General features: G+C 34.8%; 1 protein-coding gene across 2 annotated transcripts; it reads left to right on the top strand.

The window, feature by feature from the left end:
- The first annotated feature begins 11,565 nt into the window (after positions 1-11,565).
- On the top strand, positions 11,566-14,482 carry LOC128551686 (M-phase inducer phosphatase 1-like). 2 transcript variants are annotated; one of them, XM_053532594.1, is made up of 4 exons: positions 11,566-12,763; positions 12,998-13,122; positions 13,432-13,534; positions 14,079-14,482. In XM_053532594.1, the coding sequence occupies exons 1-4, from the start codon at positions 12,443-12,445 to the stop codon at positions 14,229-14,231; spliced, it is 702 nt and encodes a 233-aa protein (XP_053388569.1). In that variant the 5' UTR covers positions 11,566-12,442; the 3' UTR covers positions 14,232-14,482. The 2 variants fall into 2 exon arrangements, with proteins under 2 accessions (XP_053388569.1, XP_053388568.1); XM_053532593.1 differs by having other exon boundaries at positions 13,417-13,534; positions 14,079-14,478.
- The last annotated feature ends 2,793 nt before the right edge of the window (positions 14,483-17,275 follow it).

Raw genomic sequence — 17,275 nt, 5'->3', positions numbered from 1 at the left:
CCACAACAAATATATTAAGTTTATTGTTAATCCAAATCAGTTTTTAGGTTTCTTTTACTCTGTTTTACATGCTGTTTTATCGAAACATGCGCCAATGAAAGAGAAACGCGTAAAACGTAAGCATCAATCAGACTGGTTCACGGAAGAAGTAAAAACAACGATAAATTCACGTGTCTCCTGTCATGCTTAAGGAGACATTGATCAATACAAGTTCTTGAGAAATAAAGTAAATTCCATGATAAAAAAAGCCAAGAAAAATTTCTTTAATAAAGCCGTTGAAAACAATAATATTAGTTACACTGCTTGTTGGTGACAGGATACGGGATATACGCTGTCTCGAAAATCCATATCAGGCGAGAGCTCTTCGCTCATTTTATAAATTAACAAAGCTACTTACAGCGCAGACTGAAATCCTACAATCATTTGTTTGGTCATCCTGTTATGTTTATAGTTGATTTACCAGAGCCGTAAAGTGCACAATGACCTGTGTTTTCGTTAAATCACAAAACACAAAAGCTCATTTACACAGGTTATGAACTGGTTTAGATCAGAAACACTAAAAAACTTCTTGTTTCTCCCTTCGAAAGTCACCAGATTTCACGATGTCACAAATGTCATGGTACTTCGGCTTTCATCCCGTTTCCTGTTAAATCATTTATCTTGCACGTAGATTAAATGATCCTACAACAAACTGCTGAGTAACAAATATGTCAATTCCTTTATTTTACGATGATTTAATTTGAAAAAGGATTTCAACGTCCGTGTATCCCACAAGAGTTATTCCGCTTTTACGGCTAACTTTTGTCAAACTTCATGAGCCTCAACTTATTAAATAGAATGAAATCAGCAAGAAAACACTAAATTTACTCTCGGAAACGACTCTATCGCTGGAGCTGATAAATAATCTGACTTGACTCGATTACGCCAGCAGTGTGGCAGCCATTTTGTTTTAATCAAAATTCATATCTGAAATATACTAGCAGGATATGGAATATATCTTGTCTCCACTTGACGTCTATTGACCAATAGAAATGCAAGAAACTTGTAGGAGGCAAGATAAAGATACATGCTACGTTTAGAGAAACTTAAAAGATGTTTCTGACTTAAATCAAAGGAAAAATGTCACCATTCCGTCTAAACTTGAAACTACTGATAAAGTGCTTGAAAGTGATTTAAACATTATAAATGAGTTAAATAAGCATTTCGTAAATATTTCAAATATTATAAAAAGAAGTTCATTTTCTGAAAGTAATTTCTCTGATCTGAAAGTGACACTTGATTCACACTTGGGAGAACATGCCTTTAGTATTCCCTATATAACAACACTTGAAGTAAAAGATATTATTTCTAAACTAAATACACATAAATCTACAGGTCTCGATGGATTAGGGCCTAAAATTTTGAAACACTATGGGGATGGTATTATTCCGTACATTACATCAATTATAAATAACAGTATATACTCTGGGATTTTCCCTGATAGACTTAAAGAGGCTTGTGTCTTGTCTATTTTTAAATCAGGAAGTAAAGAACTTGCAGAAAATCGCCCAATTTCAATTGTACCTACCAATTTCAAAATATATGAACGCAATATAGCCTCACATCTTCAATTATTTTTTCAAAATACAAGTATCATACACGACAAACAGTCTGGATTCAGGAAAGTCATTCTTGCAATACAGCATTAATTAGATTAACTGATGCTTGGATTAAAGATATTGGTAGTGGAAAAATAATTGGAACAATTTTTCTTGTTTAATCTTGTCGACCATGAAATATTACTTTACAAGTTGAAATTATACCATTTTTCTGGAAATACACTAAGTCTTTTCAAGTCTTATCTATCAAATAGGAAACAGTAAGTCCAGGTGTTTAACTTACAATCAGACATACTTACCGCCAAATCGGGCGTTCCTCAAGGTTCTATTCTAGGACCTTTACTTCTTTTATTGAATTTAACGTCGCACCAACACATGATAGGTCATATTGCGACATTCCAGCTTTAATGGTGGAGGAAGACCCCATGTGCCTCTCCGTGCATTATTTCATTACGAGCGGGCACCTGGGTAGAACCACTGACCTTCCGTAAGCCAGCTGGATGGAACTTTACTGTTTTAATATATATCAATGACATATCAATGATAAATCATGACCTTAATATAGACTTATATGCTGATGACTCTACACTGCATAACTCCGGATATCAAAAACACTTTACAACAAAACCTCGACTACGTCAATGAATGGTGTATTTTAAACAACATGTCCTTACACACAAAGAAAACGAAATGTATGATAATCGGTTCTTCTATGAAAGTAAAGAAATGTAATGCCCTAAAATTAAAAGTAAATGACACGGAGCTAGAAAATGTTACAGTGCAAAAAATGTTAGGTATTTATCTAGATAATACACTAAATTAGCATGCTCAGATAGACAATGTATGTAAAGAACTGAATGCAAAAATTGCACTTCTGAAAAATATCATATATTATCTTATCGAAGAAGCAAAATTGATGTGCTATAATGCATATATTTCCCATTCTCGATTATTGTTGTACTATTAGGGGAAAAGATACAAAATGTTATATAAATAAAGTGCAAGTAATACAAAAAAGAGCGGCCAAGATTATACCTAACAGACCGGTAAGGTCACCTACATTAGAACTTTATAATGATCTAAAAAGGCTTAAATTTAGTAACAGACACAGCTGTGATGGTGTACAAATCTATGCATAACATGGTACCGAATCTATATGACTGAAATACCAAGTGTCTCAAATAATAAATTGCATAATCTACGATCAACAGCTCACAAAGATCTTGTTTTGCGTATAACACCTCGTACAAATTATCTCTAAGATTCGTTCTCGTAATTCAGCGTTAATATTTGGAATAAAATACCTGCTGAAATTATGGAATCAAGTACATTACAAACATTCAAAAATAATATCAAATGACATTTGTTCATGTTACAGTCCAGTGCTTAAGATAATTATATTACTACAGTTTTTACATATAGTGATGTCAGTTATTTTCTTATTATTATTTTGTTTTGCTGTTGTTTGTTTATTCTATTTAATAGTCTTATAATTATGTGAGTGTCTGTCGGGTGGATAAATGGGAAGCTTTTACTCGTATTTAATAAATTGATCATTGATACATTTTTTTTTAAATATGATTTTGTGAAATTTATCGTAAATGTTTGTATACATGTGTATTTTACTGAAATCAATACTGAAAATAAGTTTACGTTTCATTTTCATGTTATGTACACTTTGTATGTTACCTTCATTAAATAAAAATTTTATTACTATTATTATTATTATTATCATTATTATTAGTATGACAATTTGATATTTGTCCTTTAACAGGTTATAAACATTACTTCACGTTCAGTCATAAGTGGCGTCTACAGACTAGTTCCACTTACCAGTTTCGATGTACAAAAACGATGAGATGAAATGCATTGTAAACGTTTCATTTAATTGATTCATTTCAGTCTGTTTTTTTGAAGAACATTTACAAAGAGCGATTGCTTGATGGAAAAAAAATAGTCGTATGTTTAAAAAAAATGGAAAGAATTGTGTTTTTCATGGTATAATAAAACAAAACTAACCCAAAGCTAATTTCTTCTAATCATTTTGAATAATCTTAAATAACTGCTTTAAATCAAATAAAATGCCGACGTACATCTCAACTATAAAATAATATAAACTTCGTTTCTATCTACTCTAAATTCTGAAACCGTATGCTTAACTTTTTGCTTAACGTAATATTAATGCCACCGCCTGATGAGACTCACAGAGGGGTCGAAATAGTTGTTTTCTTTTGTATTGGCTGACACTCAGAAGTGAAATACATCAGCATGTATTATAACTGTACAATATAGCTCGAAGAGTAATTCTGATTTTCGCTCACCTAGTTAATTGGTCAAATCGCGCGTAACATATTCTTGAATCGTGTTTTAGGTAATCAAATAGGCCAAAGATCAGGATGCATTGCGACACAACGTCGAAAATATCACAAACAATTATTCGGCGAAGTGTTGTATGTTAAAATATGTTTCGACCATTTGTCGACAATTCTTCCATTATTTAGTTTGTCCATTCGACTAATTGTCTTATTCTTTCATTTATCTTTCGACGGATGGTCGTAAACCCTATTCATTGGGCAAATGTCGGATGGTTATCCTTGAAAACTGTTATAAAAATGACTGAAAATCTTAATGAAAAATGCTTTCAAGATGCAAGGAAAACGCACTTACGGGCATCCCAAATCTTAAAATTTTCTCGGGGGAGACCCCCATACCCACCCCGCTACAAGAGGGGGAAATCCCCCTCTTTTGCCCCCCCCCCCCCTCTCCTGCCTTCGGTACTCGCGGGATGCCTTCGACGTCCTATGGTCGGACCACATTTTTGAAGCCGGCGACGGATGCGCAGGCTGGTCTGGATCCATGCTGGTCGCAAAGCCACTATGTTGGTATGGCGCGGCTCATATATGAGAGGTACGAGTTTGCTCTATCGTCTTTTGAGCTTGTGTTTCAAGTACAGCGTCAACTGTGTATACATAGTGGAAGAACTGGCAGTCATTATCAAAAACATTGCAATTATAATCTTGGTAGTATATCCACTGTCACCAGGTCGGAAATAAAACACCATCAATGTACCTGTTATACCCTAGTACTAGGTGGATATCTATGGTACCTAATTGGAAAATTTACCAGTCCATTTAATTCGCGCAAACGCGCAGCACGGTACCATGCATATTAAACAATCGATACTCTGTCTTTGCAGTCCCATTTTCTCAGAAGATTATGACGTCCTGAGTTTCTAAGTTTACAGTAGATCTAGATATGAAACAAATCCCACTAACGGACATATTTCTGTATTAATCAAAAAGTGTTAACAGTCAAATGTTCCAGTTACACATTGCCAAGGTATATAAAGAAAATGAGCCATGTTCATGGCGATTATGCTTTTATATACATCAATATTACATCAGTAACAAATTTCATCTAAAAGAGTTTATAAAGTGAACAAATAAAGTAAAGAGGAAAAATAAGCTCTCCCATGATGGAGACGACACTTTTGGGACAAAGGCATTAAAGAGACATTCTACAGAATAACTTAATTTAAAATTGCTGGTTCGATGTTAAAAGAAGTTACACACATTCGGCATGTGTGTGTCACTCTACCAAACCTGTTAATTGTATGTTGATATGTTTCAAAGCATGGTCGCCCATACCGAGACTTATTTTCTCTATATCTAATGTCTAAACAATGTGCAGCACATTATTCTTTATGGAACTTCTTTTGCTTACACTGTTCACACTATTTGATTTGTGAAAACACATGACTGCTTCAACACGTGTATCTATATCAGTCATGCGATCGATCTAGATCCTGTTCATTAAAACGTTTTGTTTTAAGAAAACATTATCTCAAGCGCCCGACTTATTATCTTGAACGCACGACATCTCATCTCGAGCCTACGATATCTTATCTCGAGCATATAACATTATACAATTATTGACTCTTGAGCCATTGGATATGATGTGATATTCCCCAGAAAAGGACAATACTGATCGCCTCGGTCAATATTGCACTCTTCCGGTGAATATCGTCAATATTGCCCTTTTCCGGTGAATATCACACCATATCCAATGGCCCAAGAGTCAATAACGGTTCAGGTTAAGGAATAAGTAACAAATATTTGATGCAACATATCTAATGTTTGAAAGTAACAATCACTGTGTGAAACTTCAGTTCTATTTTTAGAAATTCATGTTTAATGGGGATAACCCACTAAGCATTTTACATGAAATATATTTCGAAAGATGATGAGCGGTTTCGGCCACTGAAATATAGGTTGTTTTTATACGCCCGAAGGGACGTATTATGTTATGGTCCCGGTGTCCGTCCGTCCGTCCGTCAGTTAGCAATTTCTGTCCGCTCTGTAACTCTTGAACTCCTTAAAGGATTTCAAAGAAACTTAACACAAATGTTCACCACACCAAGACGACGTGCAGAGCGCATGTTTTGGATGTCTCATTTCAAGGTCAAGGTCACACTTAGGGGTCAAAGGTCATATGAGTGTGTTTCGTGTCCGCTCTGTAACTGTTGAACTGCTTGAAGGATTTCAAAGAAAATTGGCACAAATGTTCACCACACTGAGACGATGTGCAGAGCGCATGTTCTGGATGTCTCATTTCAAGGTCAAGGTCACACTTAGGGGTCAAATGTTATATGAGTGTGTTTCGTGTCCGCTCTGTAACTCTTAAACTACTTGAAAGATTTCAAAGAAACTTGGCACAAATATTTACCACACTGAGGCGACGTGCAGAGCGCTTGTTTCGGATGACTAACTTCAAGGTCAAGGTCACACTTAGGAGTTTAAGGTCATATATGACTTTGCTGTGTCCGCTCTGTAACTCTTGAACTGCTTGAAAGATTTCAAAGCAACGTGGCACAAATGTTTACCACACTGAGGCAACGTGCAGAGCGCAACATGCCGTGAATTCCCGGTCAAAATTACCACTTTAGATTTTCGCAGTAGAGAACTGTGGCAAGTCTATATCTGCATGTAGTTTTCGTGTGGCTATCGGTGTGTAACATTAACGTATTCGCATTGACCGTTAATTATAGGCTATAGCATTTATTTTTATCCATCGGTATTTAACAAGTTAGAAGAGTTAAAGACCCACCAATACCTAGTGGTCTACCTTTTCCTCCCACATGAACTTTGTGCAAATAATTCTGGTAATACTGGTATCATACAACTATTCTACAAGATGACAGGTGGACAAGCTCAGTCTGGTTTTCATAACTTCATCTGCAAACTTACTCAGTCATTCTCTTCTCAGTATAGTTTTATAAAAAAAATAGAATAATAACTATCTTACACTGTACATAGAAACAAAGTGTGATCTAAACTCACCTTAATACATGAAGTACCGCGCATACTACTACATTAATTGAATAATATATTTAGTAATACATTGTCTTAGCCTTATATCTGTTACTGTCAAACTGTAATTAGACACTTGTTATTTCTCATTTCTCCATACAAAAATGTATAATTACAATTATGGAACAATCTGACTGAAGTAATTGATCTTCTAAACGAAGATCCGAGAATGACCCATTCTTAATCGTGTTCTGTACATTTTGATTTCCAGAATTGCTATTTTTATTTTACGCAATTCTATTTTTGTTTATTTTAACCAATGAGACGATTTGTTTGAATGTCAATGATTAAGAAAAATGTGTAGGCTGTCAGGGACTCGAATCCGAGACCAGTCGCTTACAGAGCAAGTGCTCTACCGACAGAGCTAACGCTTTACCGACAGAGCTAACCGGCTGACACTTTACGTCATAAAAAATGTAACTATCAAAAACCCAGTCTAAATATAGATTTTTTATTCTTACAAAATGTTGTAAGTAAGCCTTCTGTCTGGCTAACGGAATGGTCGTCAGAACGAGGCTATCAATAGCACGTTTTCAGATCCTAAGTATAGCGTAATAGGAGATGTACTTTAGTCAGACAGCATTATGGAAATACAAATGGTTACAGTTAGTTAGTGGTGTGTCTTTAAGGTAACTTGACAATAGCCACTACTGACCTTGACATTTTAAAGGGATAAGTACAAATATATATAACTCTCAAAGTTAGAATTGAAGCTCAAACAAGAGATGGCACTATTAGTGACAAACGCCCCCGAGGTTTGTCCAAGAATGCTACAGTTTGATGCGCAAAATATGCCAGAATAGTTAAGGTATGACTAATTTTTCGACAAGAGAAAAAATTTCTCCGAAGGTAACCTTGACCTAAGAGCTAGGGCCTGGGTCTTGAACATGACACACTAACTCATCATAGGGAAAATTGTGACAAATAATGTTTGATGATGGCAGAGTTATTGACTGGACAAGAAACATAAATGTTAGCTTTTTAATCTAAGTTTGACTTTGACTTTGAAACTAGAGATTTTGGACTTGCGTCTGACACGTCAACGTTTATGCCATGTAATTTTAAAATGTCTTCATCGACGGAATAGGTATGGAACTGACAAGAAACACACCATGAAAAACCGTTAACCTCTAAATGTGACATCGATCGTGGAGCTAGTGGTCTGGTTGTTATGCACGAGACGTTTTCTCGTTATCGGGTAATATTTCTGCTAATTAATTTCGAAATTTCTTGATTAATGACAGAGTTACGAACCGGATATGAAACAGACCCTTTTAACCTTTCACTTGACTTCTAAGTGTAAACTTGGTCTTGGAACTAGGGGTCTGGGTCTTGCGCGTAATCATTTTGTGGGGTTGAATCTACGTGAGTTTGTTTCATGTTTTGTCTTTGTGTGTGTGTGTGTGTGTGTGTGTGTGTGTGTGTTTTCTTTTCGTTTTCTTTTTTTCATTCCCATATTTTTGTTTCATTCTTCGATGGTTTGTATTTGTATGTATGCCTTTATATAAAACAACAGTATGTTTATTATTTGCATGGCTTAAATGCATGCATTTAGTCAATATCATCTTTGATATAATGGTAAACTTTTCTGACCTGCCATATCGGCTTATGATAGTGTTGTCACATAGTTCATGGAGGAATATAAATGTTTACGAGAAAAAAATAATGTCGATGGTGAGTTTCGAACACACACGGTAAAATATTTGTTTAACATGGACTGTATGCTTTACCACTGAGCTAATTTGCAATTGGTACAAAATCTTAGAATATTTAGATTGTAACATGATTAATGACAGAGTTACGAATCGGATCTTAACCTTTCACTCGACTTCTAAGTGTAAACTTGATCTTGGAGCTAGGGGTCTGGGTCTTGCGCGTAACACATTGCCTCCTTATGGTAAACATTTATGCCAAGTTGTTTCAAAACCCCCTCATAGATAACAGAGTTATATATCGGACACGTAAAGATCTATTATGATATGACTTCTAAATATGACACTAACTTTGGAGCAAGGGATCTGGGTCTTGCGCGTGACACATTGTCTGATTATAGTTACCATTTATGCCAAGATATTTCAAAATCCCTCCATGGTTAGCAGAAATATGGACCGGACACAAAAATAACACTGTTAACACCTTGACCTTGGAGCTAGGGTTCTCATTTTGATAAACATTTATGCTAAGTACTTTTAAAACCTCTTGATGAATGGCAAAGTTACGATCCGGACACAAAAGAGACTGTTTGACTTTTAAGTGTGACCTTGACCTTGTAGAAAGGGGTCTGGGTGTTACACATGAAACGTCGTCTCATTAAGATTAATATATTTATGCCAAACTATCCTCATGGATGACAGAATTACAGCACGGACAAGAATTTACAAAGTTACGGTCGGCATTAAAATCAAAGAACATACTGTAGTGTAAATAAAAAGTTATTTGCTGAAACATATTTAAATGATGTAAGGATGTTATCATTAAATAAAATCCTAAAATTATCTAATACAGTACATGCGTGAAAAAGATGCGCAGAAATTACTACCGCGAACGTTTTTAATAACAACATAATATATTAGGCCCTAACAAAATCTGAAAAATAGATTCCTCAGAAGCAACGAGGACAAAAGAAATAGTAAATATTGCAGACTCGATTTGTTGTTGGTTTAATTTGTACGCTAGTCAGCAGTGTACATGTATTTAGATAATTTACAACCATGCTTTGCACGGAATGAATTTGCAACCATGCTTTGCTCGGAGTGTCATGGATCAGAGGGATAGACTGGCTATATTCATCACTAAAACCCGGCAAACTGTATGAAATCTAAAGTGGTAGGATATTCATGGCATGGTTTTGGATGACTCACTTCAAGGTCAAGGTCACACTTAGGAGGTCAAAGGTCATATATGACTTTGCTTTGTATATATTGCTATGCATTGCAGTGCTCTTGTTGTTTTTTTTTTTGGCAGATCCCTTTTTGTTCTCTTACAATATTTTTTTTAATTACTTGCCTTTTTGTTACTATATATAGCTTATTTTGAAACTTTTTTATTATTGGCTGTAGGGAAAAACCGAGACCACTTTTCTGTGGTACAACATGGATGGTACATCCAATTTTTAGATGTATTTTGACATAACTTTATCTGGTAAGAATTTTTTCTGGACTTAGAATTTTTTTTTGGAATTTCTTCTTTTTGTTGTTCCTTTCATTTGGGCTTCAACAGTCATGTTCTTTAAATTTTGCTCCCATCCTGTGATGTAACCCTTCGGGCGTATATTGCCCCGCTTGGCGGCGCTCTTGTTCTAATATATTACAACTTGTTTTGAGCGCGCGACATCTATGTTCAGGCGCGCGATATTTTATTTTTAAACGCACGACATTTTATCTCGAGCGTACGATATATTACTTTGAGTGCTCGGGATAAATTAATGTAAAGATATAAATGTATGTCCTAAACATATCATTACAAGCTTGAAACTCTGAATGATTAATTATTTTGGTACTAGATTCCAATATACCTACACAAGAGCATTAAAACTGTCTTAACTTGAAAAAATAGCAGTTAAAGTTAATGATATAAACACGTAATTGTATTTGTAACTATGTTTTCATGATATACCTATGGTGTAAGTCAAATAAAATATCTGTTCAGTTCTGTTCTGTTCTATTATTTTTCTTTCGCCTCTGCCAAACTAAGTCCTAGGTCCGTTATATTTAAAATCAGCTCTAAGCAAAAGCCCGACTGCAGAAAATGGTCTGCTTGAAGATCTTAGTTAATACTGCCCATATCTTTTCGATCACCATTTGACGGGGATGTCCGGTTGGTTCTTGTACTAGTTCCAAGAGTTATAGGAACTTTCATTTCTTTGAATAGCGGCATTAAACCGACTATCTTGTGCCTAATGTGTAAAAAAAACAACATGCGGATATGTTGCCTTTTGTATACGGACTTGTTCCATGTAAATGACGAACAAACCTACTCAAAGAAGTTGTCTTACGAAATTTGAACAGTCTTTCTTTTCCGGCATCAAATTGCTTGTGAGTATGTGGGGTTTATGTTTGTGTGTGTTTGGTTGGTGGGAGGTGGGGGGGGGGGGGGGGGGGGGGGGGGGGTCGGAGAAATAATACGATGTGGACGTGTCTTATAGAGAACCATAAGGTTGATCTTAATGAAAACTCCCCAATGATATCACTATCTGTAGCATTAAAATGTATAAATACAATCTTAAAAGTCAAACTCTCAAGGAGAGTGTTTCAAATAAGCTTTCAGCTTCTTACTCAATCCTGTATGCTTTTATGATATATATACATGTTGTAAATGAATTGTGATTAATAAAATAATGTTTAAACCAATCTGAAAAGCCCATCTGTGTACAGATACCATCAGGCATTACAAACATCAACCTTGTTGATTAAAGTTTTATATTGTACTTTGAAACGCGAATGAATATCACATGCACTAAAAGATAAGACAAAGTAATAATGAATATGCATATCTGCAATAAAAATACCCTAATTTCCCAACAATACTTATATGTAAAACTGATAATTTAAAAGTATATTCATCTTTATATCTGAGGTATATGTTTTTTTCCGATTACATCATATAAATATTTTAGCTATCTTTTTAAACGAAAGATCAGATATTTTCATAAAAAATGCCGACTATTTGTTTGTCACTGAACTATCGATCCATGATACAAACAAACAATATTGATCTGTAATCATCGCTAATGATCATAACAATAGATACTAATAATGAGTTGATGAAGAGTTAATTATGCCGCTCTGATGTTTTTAACGCAAGTCAAGGTGATGACTGCGGCGACTTTATTAGCTCAATGTTATCATCATCTATCAAACAATCTCGTCATATTTCACTGGTTTGCTAGCTGAGCTGTTTTTAAAAATGTTTGAAGTTTGATTTCTGTATAGGTATAAATAGTAAAAATCTGCAGGTTCACATCATTCTATTTCCATCACTGATTCAATAGCTTTCATCGATAAAAAAATATTAAAATGCCTCCTGTGCCTTCGGATTTTACTGATTTACCAATGACAAGAAAATCTAGGTAAGGAGTTCATCATGTCATTGTCATGTTTTATTCTAAATTTAATTTAAATAGAATTTATCTTTTTAGTACTTGTTTCTTTATCAATAAAACAGCCATGCACTAGATATCGGAAAATCGTGGATTCAGCTTAAATGTATCTAGAATATTGAACTTAAAGTTATTCAGCCATTATAAATACCGTAGATACCTTATTTATTAGTGTTCCTTTATTTCACTCTAATTTACCCGTATATCAATACCTTTTTGTATTTCAGAATGAGGTTAATTTTGGACAGCCTACAACCTGTGAATCTAAGAAACCGGCGCCCTTGAAATCATATGATTTCAATATTTTTCAAAACGAGGCGATTGAAGTCGGAAATGATGGAAAGAAATCAGTGCAGCGACCTTCGGATGCTCTCGACATGACACCTTCAAGGAAGAAGAGACGATTTCAGCACTGCACCACTAACCCGGAACCAAATTCGAACTCCGTTACGGCATCTTTAAGTCCACTCTCCAGCGTCATTCAAGCTGTTGAAAAACTGACGACGGGATCTGACCTCGCCGCAGATGGATCACGTGCCAACAGTCTACCCACAATCCCAGGAAAGCACAGCGATCTAAGCGCCATCTCACCGGAAACCATGTCTGATGTCTTGAACGGGGTCTATGACAACCGTGTAGACAGAGCGACCATAATAGATTGCAGATATCCGTACGAATATGAAGGCGGACATATTAAGGTAATTTTAACTCTTTTGTTTACCAGTCTTTTTTGTACATAATAGACTAACTAAGAAAAACAAATAGATCTAGATAAGAAAATAAAAGTATGTAAGTAGGCCTAAATACCTACTTACTCTGCCTTTGTCTCCTAAATTGGTCTTATTATAAAAATAGCACCATTTTCTTTCAAATAATTTGCTTCTTTTTTGTTTTATTAATAGATCTAACATACTTTTTCATTTTTATAACAGGGAGCCATCAACCTTTACACCAAGGATGCAGTCCAGAAATTCCTTCAAGAAACTGTGACGTCATCAACGACAAATCACGTGCTTATCTTCCATTGTGAATTCTCGTCTGAAAGAGGACCGAAAATGTAAGTTTTCTTTAAAAAAAAACATAGACTCTTCCTATAAACTTTGTAAATGGTTAAATAGGTTATCATTGAACTTTAACTGGCTAATTTAATTCTCTTGACCTTTAAGTTAGTAAGTATCTTGTTAAAACTACACAGTAGGCTATACTAGTAAAGCTGTAGAATTAGTTAAACAAATCATTTTTTTAATTAACAACTGTGAAATTATGAAATATTCTATGGAAACGCCAATAAAAATACCTGTTTTATATACTACTTGTTTCCATCTCTTAATGAGTTCTAAATTATTTGTAGGTATCGCTTCCTTAGATCTTTGGATCGGGAAATGAACAAAGATAACTACCCCCGCCTCAACTTCCCCGAGATCTATCTCCTAGAAGGAGGATATAAAGCGTTCTTCTACAAGTGCAAAGTAAGTACTGTTTTATATATGATATCGTTTAAGAAATAATTAATAGCAAAAGAGTTTCTTAACACTAATGTTCATGCGCGATGAGTGGTTATACGTCGAGCGTAATAATTTATTTGTACCACGTATTACCGCCCCCGAGTGCATGAATTAGTGTTAAAACACTCTTTTGCTACAAATCATTTCGATTCTAATATGCCTTTCATCTAAAACAGAAGATAGAATACATTAGCGCTCTTTCTTGGTCGCAACAAAAAACATTGACGTCACCGCACGTTAACGTGATGTCATTCGAGCGTAAGAATATTTTAACAGAGAAAAGCATATTAGAATAAAATATATTTAAAGTATATACATTTAATCTGGATTTTATTTCATGAAAATTACAAAATTTTGACGTGAAACTTATGTTTAAAGAAAGTGTAATTTTATTTCTGGATATAAAATACATGCATTCGTGTTGTTTTTAAAAATGTTAAAAGGGTATTCAAATTTTCTGTGTTTTTTTTCTTCAGTGTAAACTTATTTATTGTCTCCTTGATTTCAGGAACAATGTTTTCCGCAGACGTACAAACCAATGCTTCACAAGGAACACAAAGACGAATTACGTCACTTCCGTGTAAAATCAAAGTCATGGTCAGCAGGCGACAGATCTCGTCAAAGTGTAATTAAAGGCACCGGAATGAGACTACGATTTTGATTGGATAAATGAACATTGGACTTACATATAGAAAGAAAGATGAACAAAATGACGATGGACTCTGTCGTTAATGCTTGTACAGATCTAATACTGAAAGAAAACTTTGCTGTTGAATGTCATTTCTAAAAATGGCATCTGACAGTTAATGACGGATATACAGCGAAAGTTTCAAAGACTCTAATGTCATTTAAGACTGTGATAGACCTGTTATATGAATTATGAAGACTTTTTCTCTTTCCTGTGATATTTCTTGCTGTACTTTCTGTCTTTTATCTATCCCTGGTTTCTCGTGCTATTGAGGGCTGAACCTATTATATTTATATTTTTTATGTTACAAATTAAGTTTTACATTCATGTTGTTAATGATTATTATGCTTTTGACAAATAAACAAGAACCTGAAAGTTGCTCTCTTTTTTTTCATTATGATAATAGAAATATTGTTACGCAGTAAGAATATGGGGTATCGATGATTAAATTTCACACATGCACACTACAACATTACTCCAAGAAATCTACAATTTAATGCAAGAAACCAGTACAATATAAGAACTTTCGGATAACACATGTTTTTTTGTGTTATAACATCTGCAGAATCCCGAGGGATTGTTTGGTGCCCGAGCCCGGTAGGGCGAGGTAACCGACGTATTCTGAGGGATTTTAAAGATGCTATGACAAGAAATGAACAGCGCCAACGCTATTCTAGCAAAAAAAAATGAATAAACGATTAAATTGTTCCTCAGCGTCATTAAATTTCCATCAAATGCAAGGGAATGGCTTGAGTTTTTGGGGGTTTTTTGCACGTTGACGTCATTTCATTTTGAATCATCCGTTTTGGGGCCGTATGTATACGTTTACGTTTTGCAACGGAACAAGCATATATAAAAGGTGATTTAACAGCATGTGAGCGCAAGAACCTCTCTGTAAGCATACGTTTTCTAGCCTGTTAAAACACCCCGAAAAGTGACAAGAACAGCAGTTTTATTCTAGAATGATAATTCTGACGGAGATTTCAGTCACGAGCAATAAGATAATTTTTTGTACTGCCAGAAGAGTTTTAAATAGTACTTTTTTTATAAAATATTTTCTTTATATCTTTTAAGTATACACATATTTACTTTGATTTTTCATGGGGTGCAGATACGTACTCTAATCAGATATAATTGAACTATCGAACAGTGATTGAACTAAATTGAACTAAATGGCTAATTATCATAACATTGGATGCCAATAGTGACTTGACGAGGATTTCATTATGTTGCGCTGATTTATCATTTCACTAAATGCTGTTGTTGTCGATGATGATGATAATGATGTTCGTGGTGTTGTTAATTATGATGGTGTTGTTGATGATGATGGTGTTGATGATAATGATGCTGAATATGATGATGGCACAGAACAAACGATGTATGCAGCGGGACAGGAACTCGAAACTTACTGCACACATAGGCGAGGGGTCAATTTCAGAAGTCACATCCGAACAAAGTCAGTGTTTCCGTATGGAAAGTTTAAGCTTATGTCGGATTTGACCCGTACACCTTCCGATGTTAAACAGTAGCAATAACCATATACAGGACTTTTACCTTGGAAATCGACTGATAAAAATGTAAAGTCAGACCAGAAATCTAACCCGAAGCCTTGGAAATCCATTCCAATTGTTATAAGCCTTAGAACCATGGACCTTCCACGTGTAGAATCGTTGCATTAGCCATATAGAGGAAATGTGAAGTCACGCCAGGAATCGAACCATTATTTTTGCCATGTTTGTTATACTTAGTCTTGCTATTTGATTCACTTCAGTTATGCAAATCGCCAAGAGATGCGTTTTGGATACTAGTATGTATATATGTCTATGTCAAATAATATTTTAACTTTGACTATCAATCAAATTGATGTACATATAAATTGTAAAATAAACCGGGAGTTACGAGTACATACACTTTTATTTCCACAATCATCTCAGAAACTATATATATATATCTACAAATGTACAGTGGAATCAATCCAAACAGCACCCCCACCCCTTCTAAACCAGTCTTCTATATAATTGAGCTTTGTAAACTGGATAGCCCATTATTCCGGGTAGAAGACCACTTTTCTAAGAAACGCTTTAAATACGTTCTGCAAACAGGCCATGGCATTTTGTATCCTTAAAAATCGGACACGAAAAAATTGTAGACTACATGCCGTTGTCGATTTGAAAAGAAAATGGCGTTGAAAATAAGTGATTGTCAAACCAAGCACAAACCACACAGTGTTACCTTAAATAAACCTTGCATTTAAAGTTGTGATAGTATTTCTATTTATTACTTTTATTGCGCATGTTTTGTTTGCAAGCAGCTACTAAAAAAACGGGCAACTAGTGAAAATGTTTTGTTTTATCAGTACTGTTTATCTGTATAGTGCATTTTCATAGATTTTTTTTCAACATGGTTTTACCAAATTCATTAAGTTTTAAACAATAAGTAATATAAATTGAAAAGAAAAGGTACCAGAACATTACTTGTACTAAATGGTCTGGACAGAATAGTGACACTTTTGACAAGACGCTAAACCTGGATATTCCACTAACGCAGACTAAAAGCATGATCCCGCAGATAATAGTGAGCCGATTGTGTTGATCTGGTACGGACTGTTAAATAATTCAAATAAAAAGATTAAAATTGGTATTGACAGCTGTATTTAAGTTATGCAATAAAAATATTTTCTTTACGAGCTTTGATCAGACAAGAATTACAGTTTCATTTTTGTATAAAAATATTCATAATATATTGATCTTTGATACGATTAGATCTAACTGAACTATCGATCAATGATACAAACAAACAATATTGATCTGTAATCATCGCTAATGATCATAACAATAGATACTAATAATGATTTGATGACGAGTTAATTATACCGCTCTGATGTTTTTAACGTGGGGCAAGGCGATGACTGCGGCGACTTTATTAGCTCAATGTTATCATCATCTATCAAACAATCTCGCCATATTTCACTGATTTCCGAGACTGACCGCTTTATGGGTATAAATAGCAAAATCGAA

The sequence above is a fragment of the Mercenaria mercenaria genome, unplaced genomic scaffold, assembly GCF_021730395.1.
Source record: "Mercenaria mercenaria strain notata unplaced genomic scaffold, MADL_Memer_1 contig_1556, whole genome shotgun sequence".
Lineage (NCBI taxonomy): Eukaryota > Metazoa > Mollusca > Bivalvia > Venerida > Veneridae > Mercenaria > Mercenaria mercenaria.
This window is presented reverse-complemented; position numbering and strand designations above follow the sequence as displayed.

Coding starts and splice junctions, on each gene's coding strand:
- LOC128551686 (XM_053532593.1), top strand. CDS start 12,443: ATGACACCTTCAAGGAAGAAGAGACGATTTCAGCACTGCACCACTAAC. Junction 13,123..13,416: donor TCTGAAAGAGGACCGAAAAT/GTAAGTTTTCTT, acceptor AATTATTTGTAG/GTATCGCTTCCTTAGATCTT. Junction 13,535..14,078: donor CGTTCTTCTACAAGTGCAAA/GTAAGTACTGTT, acceptor CCTTGATTTCAG/GAACAATGTTTTCCGCAGAC.